General features: G+C 41.2%; 1 protein-coding gene across 5 annotated transcripts in view; it reads left to right on the top strand.

Moving 5' to 3' along the window:
* Positions 1–327: 327 nt before the first annotated feature.
* Positions 328–22,479, top strand: part of PCCA (propionyl-CoA carboxylase subunit alpha) — a 411,013-nt gene continuing 388,861 nt past the window's right edge. For all 5 annotated transcript variants that reach the window (XM_063101797.1, XM_063101799.1, XM_063101796.1 and 2 more), the window contains exons 1-2: positions 328–453; positions 17,399–17,476. In XM_063101797.1, the coding sequence (XP_062957867.1) occupies positions 349–453; positions 17,399–17,476 (183 nt within the window). In that variant the 5' untranslated portion in view covers positions 328–348. The remainder of the gene's footprint in view (positions 454–17,398; positions 17,477–22,479) is intronic.

Below are 22,479 nucleotides of genomic sequence, written 5' to 3'. Positions count from 1 at the left end.
CAGTGGATGCTGGGATAACGCGGGGTTTGCCCCTGGCAGGCCGCCGAGCTCACGCGCGTCTCTCTGCCTTTCCTCACTCCCGGGATTGGCTCGAGCCTGTGGCCTCTCGCTCGGCTCGGGGCGGGGCGCGCCGCCCGTCCTTTCCCTCTGGGTCCTAGCGCGCCTCTGTTTCCAGCCCGGCTCGCCGCTCCCGCGGTTCTGCCAGACCCCTGTCTCGACCCTCCCCGCAGGGCAGGGGGCGGGGCTTCAGGCCCCTGCCTCGTGATTGGCCGAAATCCGGGCGCTCCCCTTCTCCGCCCCCTTTGGAGGGGTGAGAGGTCAGTGGAGCGCCGGTCGGCAGGGACGACAATGGCGGGTCTCTGGGCAGGGGCGGCATCGCTGGTTGCGGCCGGACGGCGTGGGGGGCGGCTGCGGCAGCAGCTGATGCGGAGCGCGGCGCTGTGGACCCTGCAGGTGAGAGCGGCTCCCGCGGGCCGGGGCTTCCCTGCGCCGCCAGCCCGCGCCGCCTCACGGTGGCTAGTGCTCGGAGAGCGCCGGCTCGGTCCCGCTGCCCTGGCGGTTCCCGGGCGACACCGAGTCCCCTCCCGCGCGTCCCCGCGGCCCCGGTTCCGCCTCAGGCTGCGCTCCCCGCTGTCATCCCCCCTCCCGGAGTCCGCGCTAGGCGGGCTGAGGAGGCATCCTGCGTTGCGGCTGCTACTCCCGAGGATCCCGGAGGCCAGAGGGGCCTAAGCAGGCGGCGGTCGTGGGTTCTCCGCGCCCTCCGGGGCGACTGATGCCCGTCGGGCAGTAACGTACCTGCATTGCCCGTGGTCCTATTCCGGTGCCATGCGGTGTTGGCCTCGTCTTAAGCATTCCAGGGTGTGATTTTAAGGGTCCTTTCAGTTTCCTTGTTCTCTTGCCTCTTTTCTTTTGAAGGGACACTGAAATGGTGCTCAAATAGGGTTGTGAGTTTATCTTAACCTTTAAAGTATTGTCCGGTGGCAGGATTGCTAATATATTTTGTTTGACACCACAGGGTACTGTGTATAAAGTTTGTCCTGTACTTAGCCTGATTTTAAACACATTTTGACACTCTTCTGTATGCCCCAGGGTGTCATAGTGGCAGCTTGATTTACGGTATTTGTGTGTAACTTTCCTTTCAACATCGAGTCTTTTGTATTTTCTGGGCATGGACTGCCTGACCTACTTTACGAGTAGGATTTTCACTTGTACAAATTCTTTAAAATGAAGTACCCTAAAAACTGTCTGTCAACTAGTTCTGGGTACTTGTTAAGCTTCCTTTAAAAAAAAAATTTAAAAAATTGCCAAATAACTTGGTTTATTGCCATTGAAATTTAAAATTGGAAGACATGTTAGAGGCGATCTGCCCCATCCTACTCTTTAATGAGAAACTGAGGCCCAGGTGGGCAGTGTGAGAGCTGGAGCTGATCATGGAAGTGGAAAAAAGCCACTCCTATATTTGCTTAGTGTCAGTCTCAAAATGCCCACTCTCACTGTTCTTTGTGTTTACATACAGTTGTTTCTTAATCTCTATTGTTTTATTATCTTTTAATCTTTATTGGCCACGTCAATTGCAGTTGTAAGACTTTCACACTTCCCTAGAAGGCAACATGATATAGTGGGAGGGCGGGGATTTTAGAGTCATACACATGAAGTTTTATGCATTGGACAGGCCACTTCGTTTGGCCTCAGCTTCTTCCTTTCAGCCTTTTTCTTTTTTTTTTCTCTGACAAATCTTTATTGAATAATCTCCTGTGTTTCAGCTCTAGGGAATGAATATCGTTTCTACTCTCTTAGAAATTTTAGTCTTGTAGGGAGAGATAAAAAAGTACATGCTCTTGGGGGGGAGGTCCTGGTGCTATAGGAAAATGAAATAGAGAGGTTTGACCAAGTCAAGAAGATTTTGAGTTCTATGCTCTAGATTCTGTTATGGTGCTTTACTTTAATTAATTTATTCAATCCTTATGACAGCCATATAATTCCCATTTTCGGAAGAGGAAATTGAGGCACAAAGTGTTATGTACCTTGCTCAAAACTATGGAGCTAGTAAGACTTAGGATTTAGAACTTGTGCTATTGTCATACTATACTGCCTAAGGTAAGGGAGTGTTTTCCTTTGGAAGTGAAAATTGAGACAAATTTTGAAGGATGAGGTAACGTTTTCTAAGCAAAGAGAGAAGAGATGAGTGTTGTATGTGAGGGAATAGCACATGCAGAGGTCCTGTGACCAGAGGGAACAACAAATTAGAAGAACTGAGAAAAGCCTCTTAATGCTCTTGTGCAGAGACTTGACGGTGCTGGAGAGGTAGGCAGGAATCAGACCATGCTGGGCTTGTCGATCACGTTATGAGGTTTGGTGTTTATCTTAGAGCAGTGGAAAGCCATTGGTGTTGGAGGCGGGAAGGATGACATTGACATTTTAGATTGGAGAGGCTAAAAGACGTAAGTTGTTACTGTACTTACTGTTACACACTTTCTGTGTAATATATACAGTTAGATTTTTCTTAACTGTTTTTTTCCTTTTAATGTGTAGGCAGAGACTGCTTCTTGTCTATTTTTGTGTTCTTAGCACAATGTTCGATCCAACAGGTGCTGAATAGGTGTGACCTTAGAGTAGTGTTATGTTTGTGCCAGCAAAGTATTCCTCCATGAGGTGAGAAGCATCTCTGAAGTTCACTTTTGCTCTTTGAGAACTTGAGCTGCTGCTTAGCTTCTCCATGCTTCCCTTCTATGAACTTGAAATGTGCTCTGCTGAGTCTGTTTGAAGCAGAAATTTTTGAAGATTTTAATCCCTCCCATCCCTCTCTTCAACTCTGCAAACCTTTCGGTTGGTTGGAAAGTAGACAGTTAAGTCTAGATTCTAGGAATTGACATCATTCTTTTTGCCAGTTAACAGAGTTTGTTTATTTTTAGGGTACATGTAGAGTTTACCTTCTAGTCTTTACTTAATGGTTTTATGTATATCAGTTTTTTGAACACGATCTGTTTAAATACCTAGTTTTTTCTTCTGCCTACATTTCTTTTTTTTTTTGCAAGCATTTTCTAGTGTCTCTAGGATGTTGGCTTTCTGGTAATTGCTGTGGTTTCTTGAACTTTTTTTGATAATATATGAAAAGTTTTTTCATATATTATCTTTTATCCGTGTAGCAACTAGGTCAAAAGTCCCAATTTACAGAAGAGGAAACAAAACTCAGAGTATTAAGTAACTTAAAGACACAATTAGCTGAGGTAGAATTTGAATCTTAGATAATATGATCCCAAAGCCTTATTTTTTCCAAGTACAAATTATCTCTCATTTGAGTGACAGTCTCATTGTGTGGTGTAGTCGTGAAGTTTGAATGTGTAAGCTATATGTTCCTTGAAATCCATGGTTTTCTTTTCTAATCAATAACCATGGAAAAGAATGTTTAAACATATCTGAATGCTTGAGAATTTCCCAGAGGTAAATCTTTTCAACATGCTCATAAATTTCTGACAGATCATTTGGGAGAAAATCTTTTGAGATTATTAAAGTAACCAGCTTCTGTGTAATAAAATGTTTGTAGACATTTGTGTATTTATATATCTACTTTTTGGATTTTATTCCATTTTTAAGAGGTTCAAGAACAGAGGTAAAAACTGCTACAACCCTTTTCTAAATAAGGGGGAAAGATGGTGACTGACGTTTTTTGATCGAGAGAGAAGGTAAAGAGTTGTTTAAATTATTCCATTTTTTAAAAAAATGTGGTAAGTGGGAGAACAGATATGAAAAAGGAAATTTGGGAAGGAAAAATTTTTTTTGGATAGGAATATAGTGTTTTATTTTAGGTATCTGGAGTTGGATGCCTACAAGAGTCATGCTGAGATATTGGGAAGATAGAGGGAATCAGTGGTTGGTTTTTAGGTCTGAAATCTGAGGTAAAAGTTAGAGTTGGAGTATGTGAACCCTGAAGGCCATAGTGAGTGAGTTAGTGTTTACTTGGGTAAATACTCCATCTTATAATTCTAAATAAGGTTTTAGAAGAAGGGACAGTAAAAGTTAGAGGAATGGTTTGAGAGGAGCCAATGTAGTGTAGTGTTACTAAACCAAGAGCAGAACTTTCAAAAAGTAGTTTGCCTTCATTCATTCATCTAGAGATCTGGATATCTCTCCACTCCAAAAGCTTTTGTGGTGTATCTTCTAAGTTCCAGGCACTAGGTTCTTAGGAGACCAGAAGAAATTAAATAGAACATGTTCTTTCATTGTGTCCCAGGTGCAGAGAGGTCAAGGAATAAACATAAAGATTGATGAAAGAGTTTGATAAGGTCTTTGGTCTTTAATGAGGATAATTTCAGTAGCATGGTGAAGTGTCATAGGTAGAAATGAAGCAAAAATAACTTTTTTGAAAGATAAGGGCAGTGCATGATTTTAAAAACTTAGTTTCTTTAATTTGTTTTAAATGCCTATTGACATTTTCATTAAAAAAAAAAAAAACACTAACTGTGATGGAATCAATATAAGACCAAAGTAAAAGTGGATTTCAAAAATGTTGGAAGATACAGACTTGTAATCTCATTCAGGAAAACTAATACAGCATCCATGTGGCATATTCTCTTTGGTATTCTTTGTTCAGGAAACTTCATTAGTTTCCTAGGGCTGCTGCATGAATTATCATAAACCTGGTGCCTTAAAACAACAGACTAAGACTAAGACAAATGACTAAGTCATCAACCTAAGCTCCTAAGTGTGGTGCTGTCTTAGAGACAGAGAAGGCTGAAGCTTGGGAGGGACGATCAAGACAACAGTTACATTAAGATAACTGTTTTGGTTGAATTTATGAAACATAGAGGGTGATTGATCTTATTTGTTGTATGTGTGGTCACATAATGGGTGCAGAAAAGGGGAAGTGGTCAAAAATCACGTTCTCAGGCTGACAGATGATTCTGGGATACTGAAAATGCAGGGGAGGTGGAAAACTGTGTTCACATACATTATCTCGTTCAATCATCAAACCACCTTCAAATGATTCTCATTTTTAGGGCTGAGGCATAGAGAAGTTCAGTAACTTGCCCAAAGTCACTCAGCAATTGTTAGATTCTGGATTTAAACTCAGATCTGACTTCAACGCCATTATTATACCACATTAACAAACTCAGTAGTAAAAAGAAGAAAGGACAAATTTATACTTCTTGGGCACAAAAACTAGTTTGATCTTCATAGGAGTCATGGAAAAGAGGGAAGTAGTAGGCCATATAGCTGTCCCTGCCACTAATAGTAAGGAACATTAATTCATCAGGATAGACCTTTGGCACTGAATGCATAGAATACATATATACAGGCATCTAGCAATTCAAGAAATAACTTCTCTTACTTGTTTTACAAAAAATTTAGAGATATTTCCCATCTAGTTAGTTGCTATTGATCTGGTACTTTGTGAAAGTTAAAGTTGTGTAAAAACAGTTCTGTGGAGGTGGGGTGGTCAGGTTCCCTAGAAGTAGAGCCTGAGAAGGGATTTTGTGCATGTGATGGTCAAGAGAAGAGGAGTGAAGAAAGCAGGATAGGGCAGGGGAAAAAAAGCTAAGCAAGAAAGGCCTCCTGCCCCCTATCCTCCCCTCCCCCTGCTCTCAGATGGAGAGTAGCTTCAGTCTTATCCACAGGGCTGCTCCAGAGCAGTGTGGTATCCAGCCAGCAGGAACAGCATTACCTGGGACCTTGTTAGTACGAATTTTCTAGCCTGACCCCAGCCCTACTGAGAGGGAAAATGTGGGGGTGGAGCCTAGCAGTCTGTTTTACCATGCCCTATGGGTGAATCTGATGCACAGTGAAGTTTGAGAACCACTGCTCTAGATCAACACTGTCCAATAGAAATATTAGGTGAGCTGCAAATGTAATTAAACATTTTCTAGCACTCACATTAAAAAAGTAAAAAGAGATGACGTTAATATTAACAGTATATTTTATTTAACCCAGTATATGCAAAATATTATTTCAACATGCAAAGGTAAAAATGTACTAATGAGGTCTTTTATATTTTTGGGGTACTAAGTCATCACAATCTGGTGTGTAGTTCACTCTTAGAGCACATCTGACATTGGACTAGGCCCATTTCAAGGGCTCAGTTGTCTCAGGTGGCTAGTGGCTGCCATATTGGACAGCACAACTCTAGAGCACAGATTGCCCTACTGAATTTGTCCCGCCTTGAGGTGAGGTGGCTTTCTGAACCCTGTGTTAGTCAATCCTTGGCTGTGAGCTGGGAAGGGGTAGCTTTGAGTCTTGATGGGGAATTTCTGTATGGTTGAGGAACATGGTCAAGATGAGGGAGCAGGTGTGAGCCATTAGTCATCAGCACAGCAAGGGGAAGGATCTGGTGGGCACCAGCAACATCTGCTACAAGTGGGCTGGTAGGAATGGCCAGGTTGGGGAGTTGTGATAGGATGAGATGATTATGTTTTAGAGTTGACATAGTTTCCTGGTGCTCTACCTTAGTATGGAGGCAGAGCCCAGAGAATCTTGAGACTTGACCATCTCTCAAATATTAGGTGTTCAGCTTAGCTTTTGGCAGACAGTTGAAGATTGGAATGGCTATTGTGGTCCCGAAGACTAAATAGTCAATGTCTGTTTGAAAGAAAAGCTGTGCTTAATGTCTTTAGAGAATGCATTCCTTCAGAAGACCACTCTCGGTCTGTTAAAATGCTGAAATAAACACTCAGTTGATGCTTCCCAGCTCCATGTCATGAAACATGGAAGAGAAGAGCTCTTTTCATTTTAGAGATGAAACATTATCTAATGTTTACTTTTACCTTGGTGAATTCATTCTATGGCTCCATTAACTCATGATTTTGAGGATAGTTTCTAGTTTGAAGCAGAATGCATCTTGATAATGAATTTGTCTGTCAACAGAATTGTTTTAGTATTATTCACCTGAATGCCACTGTGGAAATGTTAAGAACAACAGTAGTTTTGGTTTTGGCAGAATTTAAATTGTTTACGATAATTGCTAGTGGATTTACTGCTTTAGTCTGCCACATGAGGTCACATCTCAAATATGAAAGTAGGTGCTATCCTACAGAAGGATATTTGTTTTTCTCTTTGCAGTGGCTGGAAAGCATGAATCCAGTTTGTCTAAAAGCTATAGCATTTCCCTCCTTTTCTTTTGGTTAACAGTTATTATGTGCTCACTATAATATATGCAAGACCGTGCTAGGGATTTTATACATTATCATTTAATCCCCATAGCAGCATTATGACCTAGATAAGTACTATTATTATCCCCAGTACTACTATTATACAAATGAGGAAATGTCCTGTATACCTAAGAAATGTCAGAGCCAAAATTTGAACACACGTCAAATCTGCCGGAGACTAGACAGAGCTCTTAATGACTATGTTACTCTCTGATGGTACTTCCCAAATGGTTCTGATATGACTTTAAGGAAGAAGATGACAGCTGCATACTTGTATTTAGTTTTGTATAATTCCTTACATTTTTTGGCACATAACAGTTTATAGAGGCTCATTTGATCCTTTTAGCAACTGTCTAAGAAAGCAGGGAGGTGTCGTCACCTACATTTTGTAGATGGGAACTGGGGCCCAGAGAAGTGATTTGCTCAATGTCTTGTAGCTACAAAGCAGTGGAACTAAGAGTTGACCCAGGTTTTGTGACTATGAGGGTCATGCCACACTGTTAAAGCAGGCATTTCTTTTCTGAGTGTGGAAAGTATAGGAAATCTTTATTCCTGAGGAAGAGATCCAATGGCAGTATGTTACTAATAGATCTGTAACATAACCAGTGCCACTTTAGACAAGCCCAAGTACAAAATGGCACTGCCCACCTCTCCCCCTCCGCTGTTCTCTTTTACAAGAAGCCTCATGGTTTCGGAGAAAATGCTGCATGTGCAGAACTCTCCATTCCCGTGACCTAACTCAATCCCTACCCCGGAATTACATCACCCAGCTCTTGGCGCCAATGTACCGGTATAAGCTCTACCACCCCCACACCTGGTGTTGTCCCCTTTTCAGGGCAGCCCTGGTCTTCCTGCTATTTTGACAACAGCCCAGCAGATTTTCTTCCTTTAATAAAGCTTGAACAGTACCTGGCATCTCGGCTCACTTTCTTTCATTATGGTGCCGAAACCAGGAAGGGTTTTGGCCGATGTTGTGGACGATCCCCTCTCTCTTGGGGTGATTGGCCCTCAGCTACCCTTCCCGGACCTGCCGGAACTGGGTACACTCGGGACTCTCTCTCCTTTTGCTGTTTCAGACCAACACTTCTAACACCGGCCTCAATTCAGGGTGAGTCAGTGGGTCTGTCCTGCCTACTTCAACGGTTCTCCCGACTACTCTCCCTACGACTTTAGTCTCTACGAAGCAAGCCAGGTGTCTGGCAGAGGGAACTCTTCTTGTGTCCCCCAGCTATTGGAGGATGCTCCTCTAGCTGGTTGGTGGCTTTTCTCTCGAAAAGAAGGTGGGCACCAAAGGGGACGCCCTTTACTGGCACACTTCTTCTACCAGGACTGACTGCCCTTTCTTACCCTCTATGTGGGATCCTCATGATCCAAACCTCCATGCTGTATGCCATTGGGCTGTCTCCTGGCCAATTTCTTGGCCTCCAGAGAGACACTGAACCTAAACATCCCATCCCGTTTTCTACTGTACTCTGTGCTCTACACCTCTGGGCCATCTCCTGACCAATTTCTCAGCCTCCAGGGAGACATTAAAACTCAAACGCCTCGTTGAAATGGATCCCAGTGGCCACAAGATGGCACTCAATTTAGACACTCATCAAAATGGCAAAAGCTGTAGAGATTCCTTGTTCAGGCCTTCTCCTATCTCTGAATGTGTTCTTCTCTATGTCAAAACTGTCCTTTGTCTCAAATTCTCCTAGCTCATGCTCGAGCTCTCCTTCCAGACTCAGATCAATCTTCTGATCCGTCAGCCCTCCACATTTCTCTCTCTTCCCCACACCTGGACTCCAGATGCTCGTCCTCAACTCAACTCCTCCCCTTCTCACCTTTCATCAGGTAACAACCCCGCCTCAGCTCTGGCTTTTTATAACCCTTCTGTGAAGTGGCTGGGATGGAAGGAATTGTCTGAGCCCATGTACAATGAGTAGGTCTGGATGAAGTCTCAGGTACACGCTCAAAACAATAGGTGGCCTGTGGGAGCCGTTGCTGTTCCTTGCACGGATTCAAATTGGAACTACCAGGCTGGCCATGGGGATTGGATCTCCAGGATAATCTGATCACACACATACTTCATGGCCTCCACAAGGCTGCTCACAAGTCAGTCAATTATGACAAGCTTAGAGAGATCACACAGAGATCCACTGAAAATCCCAGCGAGTTCCTAACCCGCCTCTCTGAGGCTTTACCTGAATACACATGTATAGATCCAAACTCCCCTGTAGGCATGGCCCTGTTACACTCTCATTTTATTACCCAATCAGCCCCTGATATTCAAAAAACTATAAAAGAGATCAGGCCAAAGACCAGCTTCTGGCTAATGCCATCCAAGGCTTACATACTCCAAAGCTGGCTGCCTTAAAAGGCAAGCCACCTGAGAACTGCTTCAAATGCAGTCAACCGGGCCACTCAGCATGGGGCCTTTTGTAACCCATCCTCACTGCAAATGGCCAGGTCACTGGGGGATTGACTGTGCCACTTGCCAGAGAGGGAGTGGCCCAGAACCCAACCTACAGCCTTTGGCTTCACGGCCATCCCTACCAGAGCTTCTCAGCTTTGCCCAGGAGGAGGACTGACAGTGCCCAGGGCTTGAGGCCCCCACACAGATCACCATACGTGAGCCCAGGGTAACTTGCCTCCTAGCAGGTAAGCCGATCTCTCTTGTTATTGATACAGGGGCCATTTACTTTACCCTTCCTAAGTATGCAGGACCAACAACCCCGTCCTCTATCACAATAGTAGGGGTCACGGGATCAGAATACCACCCGCGGATCACTCAAGCCTTTTCCTGCACCCTACATCACACCCAATTCACACACAAATTCTTAATAATGCCTCAATGCCCAGCCCCCTTACTGGGACGGGACATTCTTTTCAAATTCAAAGCTAATCTTACCCTAAACACTTTAATTCCAGCTATAATACTCCTGTTACAGGCTGCACCCAGACCTGGCCCCTGAGGCTTCCACCTTCCTCTCCCCCTTGGACAAGGTTAATCCCTAATATGGGAAGGTTTTTCTCCCTCCATTGCTATGCACCATTCCCCATCCTTGTTAAATTGTGGAACCCCTCTTTGTTCCCTAGTGTCCCACAGTACACCTAATAGGCTTAAAACCTGTCATACACGAACTCCTTTCTTCTCATCTCTCGTGGCCTACTGCTCGCCTTTTAATATACCCATCCTTCTGGTTATAAAGCTTAATGGCCCATGCCATTTAGTACAGGACTGATCCTGACACACGTCGTTGTCAACAACTTACTTGGACAGTACTACTTCAGGGGTTTTGGGATAGCCCCCACTTCTTTGGCCAGGCCTTAGCTCAAGACTTGTCTGAACTTCCCTCAACCTCTAGCACTTTAATACAATATATGGATGACCTCCTCCTTTGTAGCCCCCCCGTGAGGATTCACAGGCCCACACTGTTGCTCTCCTTAATTTCCTGGCCTCCAGGGGATATTGAGTGTCCCCCAGCAAGGCCCAGATTTCTTCTCCTTCAGTTCAAGAGTCTAATTCCTGAACTCCATACTCCTACTACAAAGGGTGAAATTCTCTTTTCTGGGGCTTGCAGGGTATCTTTGCCTGTGGATTCCTAACTTTGGTGTGCTAGCAAAGCCACTTTATGGGGCAGCCAAAGGGAATCCTGCCATTCCCTTAGATCCCACAAAGCCCATTCATTCTTCCTTCTAGTGATTAAAAACTGCTCTACTTGCAGCCCCAGCTCTATCTCTCCCAAACCCATCTCATCCTTTTATCTTATATGTCACCAAAACACAAAGATTGGCAGTCGGGGTTTTGGGACAAAAGGCAGGAGATATTTTTTCCCCTGTTGCATATCTCTCTAAACAACTAGACACCACAGCCTGAGAATGGGCCCCTGTTTACGGGCCTTGGCTGCAGCCACCCTTTTAACATAAGAAAGCTCTAAACTAACCTTTAAACAACAAACAGTAAAGACCTTTTCAGCCATAAAGCCAAGTCAATTCTCTCCCTTTCCTGCCTATAACTTATTCACCTTACTTTCATTGAAAACTCCCAGTTTTCCTTTAAACCTTGCGGTCCCTTAAAATCCAGCCACTCTCATCTCAAAACACTCATGACCTTTAGAACACAATTGCGTGGAGGCTTTAGACCTCTTTCTCAATCCCTTTCCACACATCTCCCTGCATCCCATTACACAGTTCATAGATGAGAGTGCCACCTCCACACCTGCCCCCTGGGCAGGTTATGCCATAGCAAATCTAACACAAGCTATTGAGGCTGCACAACTTCCAAAGGAGGCTGGGGTTATACAATGCAGAGGACACCAAACCTCCAATGACCCCATAGCCCAGGGAAACAAACTGGTGGATCTAATGACAAAACAGGCTGTTCAATCACCAGGACCCCATTCTTCCTCTCCTGCTTAGGTCCTTCTCATGGCCCCTACACCCTTATCCCAATACACACTCCAAGAAATACAACACCTCCAACAGTTGGGGGCACAGAGAAAGGACAACTGGTATACTCTCTCTGGTCGCTATGTCCTCCCTACTACACAAGCTGAGCAAATCCTTTTAGATTTCCATAATTCAGTTCATATAGGCTATGAACCTCTACTACGCCTTCCTCAGCCCTTATATTACTCTCCCCACAAAAGGACACGATATCTTCTAACCTTAGTAGATAACTTTTCAGGTTGGTTTGAGACTTTTCCCTGCACTTCAGAGGATGCTACAGCAATAACGGACGCTCCCACCTTAGAAATCATCCCTCGTTTTGGCCTCCCCACCAGTCACTCACTCGCCTATGGGCTGCCCCCACAAGCACACAGGCCTCAGCCCCTCAAACTTATGTACGGTAGGCCCTTCACTCTCACACCTCTCCCTTCCAGCTCATCAACTTTAGGCCAGAATCTCCCTGCTCTTTTGCTCTTAGGGATCTTCTTAGGGAACAGGCCAACCTTCTATTACCTCATCCTTTCCCCACCACCCTCTCAGACTTTAAACTGAGCCAGGGACAGCAAGTGTATATTAAGACTCGAATCCCAAAGTCTCTCTCGCCGTGCTGGGAAGGGCCTTATACAGTACTTCTCACCACCCCCACGGCAGTAAAAGTACTAGGAAAGGCCCTTTGGTATCACTTATCCTTGGTAAAACTAGAACCTGAGACTTTACCCAAAAATCTGTTAACACCAAGCCAGATGGGTTCCTTTGCTCAATCCCAACCTGACATCTCCTCACACTTCGTCCATTTTAGGACCCACAAAACTGAAAATCTCCAGGACCTTGGCTCTTCCCCCAATCCCAAAAGAAAGATGATCTTTCCCCTGGCGATTATCCTCTCACTCTTGCAGGCCCTCTTCACGTCCTTCGCACAGGAGCTGCTCCAAGACTGGTCCCACCCTGCTATTGCAGGTTTGCCATTGTGGAACATAAGTATATGCCACCCTGTGTCTCTAACCTTTACTTGCTACATGATTAGCCAGTGCTGCCCCAGAACAGTGTAACAGTATAAGAAGATTTCCCCTGGCACTCCTTTACCTCCTATCAGTAGGATGCTTCTTAGCAATGTCATTGTGACAACGTGCCCTTTAAATTCTTTTTGCTCCCTAACCCTTTACATCCTTCCCGTGTTTTTCCTCCTATCTCAAGCTCCCCCTTACCTGGAACACGGAGGTTCTAGGTCCGCAGGGATGATACAGTCCTCAGCGAATCAGACTGGTCCCCGAGTGACTCATCTGTCTCCCACTTTACGAGAAACCTTCTGTGGTCACCCCTCTCCGTGTCAATGCAGCCCGTAATGTTTCCACAAACGTCTCTTCACTCTCCTCTAATCTCACCTCAGTGGGGACTGTCAGCGTTGTGCGGGGCCTGCCCACACTCTGCCTCACTAACAACAAACGCTGCCACTCACTTACTCCCTCCTCATCCATGCCCAAAAACTGGAAAATATTTCCTTTGTAAAACTACGTTATCCTGTTGGCTGCCCCCAACGTGATTTCTTGCATATTCTTTTGGCTCATCCCTGACATTACCCTCCAGATAGATGGAGAGATGGAGACGGGACTGGGACTAACTTCACCCCCATCCCAGGAAGTGACCCCAGCTCCCATAGGGCATGAATTGTACCTTTTTAATCGGGGCAGGGATCCTTCCTGCAACTGGAACTGGCATAGCGGGCCCTGCTACTGCCTCTCAATTCTATCAAAACTCTTAGAAGAACTAAGCATAGACAGCATCTCCTCCCTCCAGTGACAGGTCACCTTACTCGTGACAGTCGACAGTCACTTTACAGAACTGTAGGGCCCTTTACTTTCTTACAGCGGAGAAGGAAGGCCCCTGCCTCTTCTTGGGGGAGGAGTGCTGTTATTACATAAATGAGTCTGGGGTGATCCAAGACAACTTAAACCATTTCACTCAACCCTTGGATACCCTGGCCTATGCCCCTACTAGGACCCCTAACTGTGCTGGGACTCAGCCTACTTTTTGGTCCCTGTCTGTTGGTGTTTCTCTAATTTCTTACAGGAATATATGCAGGCTCTCACCAACCAAAAGGTTGCCAAATAGTTCCTGCAAGGAGGATATCAGCCCCTCAGAATCAGCGACCCTTCCCCAGAGGAATACAGCCTCCCCACACGAAACCAATACCCCGCCACCTAAATCTTTTATTTTTTCCATATCTTCGCCCATCTCCAGCAGGAAGTAGCTTCAGAAGAATGAGACCTCTGCCCTTTTCCCCTTTTTCCTATACTTAAAAGGCAGGAATAATAGATCTGCGACATAACCAGTGCCACTTGAGACAAGCCCAAGTACAAAATGGCGCTGCCCACCTCCTCCCCTCCCCCGTTCTCTTTTACAAGAAGCATCATGGTTTTGGAGAAAATGCCACATGCGCAGAACTCTCCATTCCCATGACCTAACTCAATCCCCACCCTGGAATTATATCACACAGCTCTTGGTGCCAACATACTGATATAAGCTCTACCACCCCCACACCTGGTGCTGTCCCCTTTTCAGGGCAGCCCTGGGCTGCCTGCTACTTTGACCAGAGCCCAGCAGATTTTCTTCCTTTAATAAAGCTTGAACAGTACCCGGCATCTTGGCTCACTTTCAGTTACTGGGAAGTCATTTTGTACACCCTGACCTTTCTCTTGGCTGTGATAGGCTAAAGAGGCTTTTTAAATGGAGTTGATTAAAGTTTTTCCTCAGAACTTTTGTTGGTCGGAAGTATCTTAAAAGAAATTTGGACTGGGCTTGTAGCCAGTTTGTTGTATATATAACAAAAACAACAGTCGTTAAAATTCTGTGTAAAGTTCCAAATTAGCAGATTTTACTGACTTGTTCCCTGCATTTGCAAAGGAAATTTGATGTTGTAGCTTTACCAAAACTGATTTTTGACCTGGATTCTTCATTTTTGAACTTCATGAAGGTCTGCCAGGAGTAAACAGGAGCAGAGCCATTATGGGGCTGATTCCAAATGAGTTCAGTCTTGCTGTGGGAATGGTCCAAACCCTTGCTTTTCCTTGGTAGTTTTTCTGCTATTAGAGTCTGTCTGCTTCTAACCAGGGGCATCCATGCTTTTTAAAATTTTGGGCCACATTACTACAAATTCACATGTGTACAAGCTCTATGCTTTTTCTTTTGATAATGGTGGTGACTTATAGTTTGTTAGATCTTCAGAACCAAGTATTTTAAAATAGTAATAAAAATATTTCACAAAACAGTTTGCTCAGTTAGGTATAGTGCTATGTCTAAATTATGGCCAGATATAACTTGTAATAGATTTGATTTAGTTTCGAGAACTGTGTGGTATAGATGTCTTTTATTCTAGTTTTATGTTGTTGATAGTTTCTGGAAAGTAAATATAAATTGAGTCAGCTGACCCAAACATTCCTCAGAGCTTGGCCACTTAGAAATTTCCAAATCATTCTGGGATAGGTGCTCTGTATTCTGTTGTACCAAGTTTAGCTAAGTCCAGTCCATATGTCCTGTGGTGTTTATTCCAAAAGATACCCTAGAAACGTAATGCATAATTCATATTTATCAAAACCTGTGACATTAGCTTTATTTCCACTAAGTAGCTCTGCATTTTTGTTGTTGTTGTTAGTCTCAGAGTATTTCAGCAGTGAGTGAGATGTGTCACCATCTTCTGGTCTGCATGTTTGGTTTGAATGAGCCATATATCCTTAAATAAATCCTCAGAGGCTCTAATCCACATGATGAGATGAGACTACGAAGAGTACAGGAGTACTAAGCTGTTGTGTTTCATTTTTTGTTGTTGTTGTTGATTATTTGTTTTTGAATAATAGTGGCTTAGGTTAGTAAGGGACCTTACAGAAAAGTCATCTGAGTTTTCATGTCTCAGCAGAGAGCAGAGGGTTTCAAGTGGTTTGCCCAAGACATAGAGCTACTGTGAGCTTGAGTTAGAACTCAGCTTCCTTGATTCCTCTCCTAGAGTTCTTTCCCAGGTGGTAAGCTGTATTCTCTGGCTTTCCCTTCCCCAGACAGAAACATCACTCCTTATTTTCACTCTTCAGAGCTAATTAGAAGACTGAAAATGTCTGTCCAGTTGTATTTTGTCTCTTGAAGACTCACATTTGGTTTCTGCCATCAGGATTCATCTACACCTTTATTTGTTAGTAATTAAAGAGGCAGGTAGTATTTTGCCTTTTGTAAAAGAATATGTTGACATGTTCCTACAACAGATCATTAATGTGACTTACAATATTAGGGAGAATTAATAAAAACACAAACCATTTTGTTATTCCATTTTATAAAATCAATAGGAAGCTGATATGCTATTTACTTTCTTGTATAAATATCCTTGTACTACCTTGCATCATCATAAATTGAGAAATTCCCAGGTAGCTTTTGCCTCATCTCTTTATCTCTAGAGTTTGTTTTCTGCCTCGGGTGAGGCTATAAACACATGATTTTTGGAAGAAGGAGTATTATCTTTATCTTGTTAAATTTGCTTGTAACAGTAAAGTTTCTAAATTATAGCTCTTCTGCTGAAGGCAGTAGAAGACTGAATTTTTATTTGAACACAAAGGGAATGGTGAGACCCTCTTGACAAACTGTCATTTTTCTCATCCCAAATTATATCTTTGAGTGGGTTAATGTTATTGTGGGAGGTGCCACTGTCTTTATTGTCTCTAAATAAAAAACTTCAGAAAGGTTTTAAACAGATCTATGCTTAAATCTTGTAACCATTACAACCTAGCCCTGTGAAATTTGAGTCCTTGGGACTCATTTTTCTCATTTATAAAATTGGGGGTATTACTCTTTAACTCCCGGGGATGCTTGAAGGAATATATGAGAGATAGTCTTGGCCTTTAATAGGCACAAAATAATAAAGTTAATTTTCTTCCCATTCTCAGTTCATTATACTTTCTTATCTTTTACTTAGTAAAGGCCTTTATTTTATAAACTGTATCTTTGGTATCTAGTCTTACCTTCACTTTTGTATAGAGATTATATTTTGTAATTTGGGGCTTCATACTTTAAAAAAATAATTATATAAATCTTTGAGTTCATTTTAAAATGTTGCTATAAAAACACTTTGTTTCTTATTTGAGTTGTTATCCTCCTAGAAATTCCAAGAGGTAGTACCCGTTGCCTTTCACTAATTTTTTTTTTTCTTTCCTGCATTTTTTGGTCTAGCTTTATCAGTGACTACTGAGTAAATCATTTTCTTAAACTTTGGCTGTAATTTTTATTAGTCGTTTTTCTTAATGTTTTAAAGCACGAAGGCGTACTTTCTCCACAAACGTTTATAATGAATTATAGGTAAAGTTAATTATTGGTATTACTTTTTATCAGCCAAACCACTTTTGTACCAGAAAAAGTAAAATAAGAAATCATGCTCAAGGCATCAGCAAATAAAAAAATAGCATATTATTATTTTCTGATCACTGTTAATATTGAAGCTCCTTGAGGCCAAGAATCTTGTTTTGTGTTTTATAAAGTTATGTGTGGTATGTTGACATTTCTGACCCTGCTCTATCAATTTGCATGATCAGAAGGACCTTTCTTCAGATTTAGCTGGCCCATTGACTGTTGTTTTGTTTTGATGCCTTTGTTTTTTTTGTGTGTGTCAACGTAATAATATGTCTGTAGTTATGATTTTCCTTTCATAATTATTGTATATTGCTTAGAATGACATATATTGATTGACAAAACATTTTATCTAGAAGTGAACTGGAAGTAGTACCCTGAAAACATATTTTTAAGCCCATTCAATTATCTGTAATTTATTTCACTTTCCTTTTTTTTTTTAGCATGTTCCACACTATTCAAGACAGCACTTAATGGTGTCATGTAGTCTCAGTTCAGTGGGATATGATCCTAATGAAAAAGTAAGTATTTAAAAAAATATTCTCAACAGCTAAGTTATAATGGTTTTATTTACTCATCTCCACAGTGTTCAGTGAACAGATTAAATTTTATTAATGTCGTGCAATTATTTATTGCTCTAGCATCATAAGTTGCATAAGTGCTCAACCTTTGTTCCTTTTTTCATTGTGGGCTACACCCTGAGTCTTTTTAATATTGTTTTTGTATCTATACCAAAAATTGAATATATTTACCATGTGGTCTCTTGTTTTCAGCAGAATAACTAATACAATGTTCTTTCATAAATTCGGGGCAGTTCAGAGATTTTGATCAGACTACTGAGTTTTTGTTTCATTCACTTAATATTTATAGATGCATTTGGATTGAAGGCAATTATGCACATTGTAAATTTTGGAACAAGGGAATTCCAGTTGAAATCCTGATATATGGTAGTGTTTGAACCTTGTAATAGGAGAGATAAAAAGGGAATGGAAGTGGTGATTGGAAATAAAACATGGGGTAGTGGTGATGAAAGCATCAAAGAGGGCTGGAGGAGAGTTTTGGTTAAGAGAATGTTCAAGATGAATGTCATGAAAGTGGAAGTGATATGAATGATTATTTGAGAATGACATAGCTGAGTTATCTTCTAAATCATCTGCTGAAGTGAACAAAACTACTTTCCAGATTCCTTTGAATCTAGAGTCTTGGAGGAAGAAATAGTCTACATCCATGCAGTCCAATAGAAATATAATGTAAGACACAATTGCAGGGCAAATGTAATTTAGATTTTCTAATAGCCACATTAAAAAAAGTAATAAGAACAGGTGAAGTTAATTTTAATAATATTTTATTTAACTCAATATCTAAAATGTTATTTCAATATATAATCAATATAAAAAGTATTAGACAGTTAAGATACTTTTTTTTTTTTCCTTTGTACCAGGTCTTCTAAAATCCAGTGTATATTTTACACTTCTGGCCCATCTTAGTTTGATTAGCCACATTTGAAGTGTTCAGTAGCCTCATGTGGCTAGTGGCTGCCATATCGGACAGTGCAGGTATAAATGAATTAGCTATGATAAACTCCTTGATATGAGTTTAATTTTAAAACTTCATCATAGGCAGTATGCTTTGGGGTTTATGTGTATATATGCTTGTGCAGGCATGTATTGAGTTCCAATCTAGAGGTAATCAGCTATCTTAATTGGGAACATTAGGAGTGTTAGCTAATTCCAGAAGGGAGGAATACTACAAGTGGTTCAGCTATCTTTCTCCCTATAAAAACTGGTAGTCTTCCTTATTAGCATAATAGGTGTTAGAAATGGGCTGTCATTGATGGAATTAGTGGTATTCAAGGTATGTATATTGGCTATTACTTAAGAGAAATTCTCTACCTTTGTATTAACATAATATATAACAATGTCATTAGCTTTTTATTCTTTACCTGTAAGGACAACACCCAGGTTTGATCCGTAAATGAAATACTCTTGTGTTTAGCCACGGTCTGGTGGGTTCTTGATGGTTTGAATCTGACAATATGGTTAGCCAGATCAGAATATCAATGCCTTTGCCTCAGGTGAAAACTTCCTGCAGGCTGTTTGAGCATTACAGAGTGCAGGAAGTTGAGACTTCTTGAGCTTATTGATCAAGTTTTAAGGTTCTTTTTATGTCTGTTAGTAAATGTTCATATGTGTTGGAGAGTTTGGTTTGGGACTTGCTGGAGCTAACTCACCTCCCACATTGGTGGCTACTAATAATTACTAAAAATAAATGAATACATGTGGCATAACTATTTTGGTTTAGGACATTTAAAGAGAGCCACTGTCCCCTTGGGATCCACTAAGCTGGTACGTGTTTTGTTGTAAATATCTGAAACCAAATCTTCTCCATGTTATCTTTGCCATCTCCTTTGCTGTGCCTTTGCCTAAGGTAATTGTGGAGAAACTGTGTTGCAACTTCAGTGATGGGTGTTTTTTGGCACCCATGGGCAGTACAGGTACATGTTCAGACCAATTTGGTGGCCTCATTCTACTTGAGGGCTGCTTTTAATTTGACCTTTCTCCTTCCAGGGATTCCTGCTGTCCTTGTAGCTATTCATTAAATACTGAGCTAGTTTGTTGTTACCATCCTACGTGCAAGTAGACTTGATCTTTTGTAACATATATTTATTAAATTGATTCTTATCCGAACCTGTTAGTGACCCCTTTTTTACTCCACAATTTATCAGTGGCTGACATTGTCAGAATTAAGCCAGGTGAAATTTAATCATTTTTGCAAACGTTATTTTTTAGCTTGAGTTTTAACAAGTCAACTTGGTGTCTCATATGTGGCCATGACAGTAAGATTTAACTTCATGATAATTTGCTTAGAAAAAGACCAGGAAGTTTCAGTAGGCTTTCAGTTGGTCTGAGCCAGTACAGCACTACGGTGTGCCTTCCATAACAAATACGATCTTAGGTGGCATTAATAATACAGTGTTTAGAGCTTGCACCATTATATTCTGATCATGTCATATCATGGTGTGCTCTGACATGAATACTTGGGTCTGAACTCTGGCTTTACCACTAGTTAATAATGTGTCTTAGTCAAATGATTTGGCCTCACCAAGCCTTAGTATTGTCATTTGTAAAATGGGGGTAGTGTCAGAACTAACTTCATGGGACTATTATGAGGATAAATATTATCCTCATAACTATTACCAAATAAATGAAATAATGCACAGAAAGGATTTGTCACAGTGCCTGGTGTATAGAAGCATGTGCCGTAAATGTCAGCTGCTTAATATTATCCTTAACAACTCACTTTTTTACATTTGGAAACTGAGGCACAAAACCCGCAGATAGTAAATGTAAGCTGGGTGTAAAACTCAAGCTTGTCTTTCTCCAGAGCTGGTGGACTTACCCATTGTGCTGTACCCTTTCTCAGAAGTGTTGAGCAAGTACTCAGTGTCCAGAGTTCTGCTGTCATTCGAACAAGTACCTAGCATAAGGGGCCAGCTCAGTCCTCTTGGTCTCTGAATGGAGTGAGTGCCAGCTGTGGTTTTAGACCCTAGCAATGGAGATCTAAACATAGGGAAGGGAAAGAAGGAAGGAGTGATAGAGAGAGAGAATGGATTAAAAGAAAAATAACTCAAAAAATTCCTCAGGAAACATTTTACTCAGATGATATCATTAGAACAGTGTTAGAATAGTTGCTGCGAAAGCTCTTTATCTTATCTTGCACCCGAAAGTCCCTCTATTACCAGGGATTTAGGTTCCTGATTTATATTGTTGTCTTATTTTTTCCTGGATGTCTTCAGGGTGCCTGATAAAGTACCAGTTCCTTAAGTGGCATATAAGTCCTTTCATCTTCTGTCCTTTTTCACCCTAGCTTTATTTGCTGCGGTTCCCTCATACATAGTGTGTGCTTTAGCCATACTAAAAATTCCTTGTTTTTTAGTATTGCCCTCTTCTTTCAGTGTCACTGTCTTTTAACTTGCTATTCATACTCTCCCTTCTCTATACACAGCATCCTGGACATCCAGCATGGGCAGTTTGGCTCTCTGCCTCTGGAACAGAAATTAGAATGGGATTCTCACTTAATCCTTATAATGTTATCGAAATTTGTTATATCATTTTGTTATATCATAATTTGTTATATTGCTATAACAATTGCTTCATGTGTAACTTCTAGCAATGATGTTTGTGGTGCTTTTATCAGATGTAGTCTAACACTTAATAAAACTTCACATTTTAAAATGTAGTTCAGGGAAGTATAAGCATTGTTTTCTTAGGATATGCTTGCTGTTTAATAGGGATTTACCATGACCTTTTGGATATATGAGGGTACTTCAAAAAGTTTGTGGAAGAAATAGAAGTAGAAGATTTTACATTCTCAGGCCTGAGGTGAGAATAGGATTTTTAAGGGCCCATGTGATCAAGGTTCTGAATAGTTCAGGATTCTATTCAATTAGGAGTTTACCAGTTTTTAAGATAGAGGCTTGTCTCAGGTTGATGGAATAAGCCATGTGTGATATAAAGGTTAAACCAAGACTTTGAAAGCCTCTTCTGATTCTGAGATTCTGCACTTTCTCTGTAGGATAAAATACTGCTTTGAGTTATACAAGAGTACTTTTCAAAAGTTCATATGTAACTTCTCTTTTAGTAATATTTCCAGAACTTTTTTTTACAGTCTCATTTAACTTATTTACTAACCCAGAAATAATCGTGTACTAATATGCATTGCATCCAAATTACTTAAATTGTGTGTGTTTTCTAAAAAGGATTAGCTTGTACAATTTTAGAGTTGGAAGAAGACCTTACTAATAGTTTTCCATTAGAGTGCTATCGATTTATATAAGTGGAAATCAGCACCTACAGAGGTTGATTTGCTTAAAGTCAAATGGGTCATTAGTGGCAAAGCTGGGCTTGGAATTTAGGTCCTTTGATACACACAGGATGGAATTACTCTATTATTTGGCTGAGGTTGCTTCAGAATTTGATGGTTATTCAAACTTAACGTTATATTCAAATGGCATTATCTATTTGGTGTGGGAATTTTTGGATATGAGCACAATTGGTATCTGTTCTGAGTTATTGAAAATTTGCCTCATACCCACAGAGATGGAATATAAATTATACTGATATTAGACTTTTGTTTGATAAACAACTCATGACACTTAGAATTTCCCAGAATTTAGAAAATAAATTGTCAAGCAATTTTGTCTAAAGTTATTTAGTGTTCTGAAATATCATTCAAAGATTTTTTTTTTTTTTTGGCAAGATAACTTATAAATACCCACTTAGTTCACTTGTGAATAAATTAACATAGTCACTTGATGCTTTATCAAAGTAATTACAAGGCCAGGTCCTATCAGATGAGTTTAGTAGTTCCCTGGTTGTAAATTAACATATTATTTATAGTATTTAACATTACTCTAGGAAGTAACATTTATTAGGGTCATATCCATTGTTAATTGTGGAAAAAATTATTGTTTTCCGTCCCAAAGTGAGAGTAACAAATTTTAATGTGTTTTTTTCTCTCTTCA

The sequence above is a fragment of the Cynocephalus volans genome, chromosome 7 (genome assembly GCF_027409185.1).
Source record: "Cynocephalus volans isolate mCynVol1 chromosome 7, mCynVol1.pri, whole genome shotgun sequence".
NCBI lineage: Eukaryota > Metazoa > Chordata > Mammalia > Dermoptera > Cynocephalidae > Cynocephalus > Cynocephalus volans.
The sequence above is the reverse complement of the archived record's forward strand: the minus strand, read 5'-3'. Positions and strand labels throughout refer to the sequence as shown.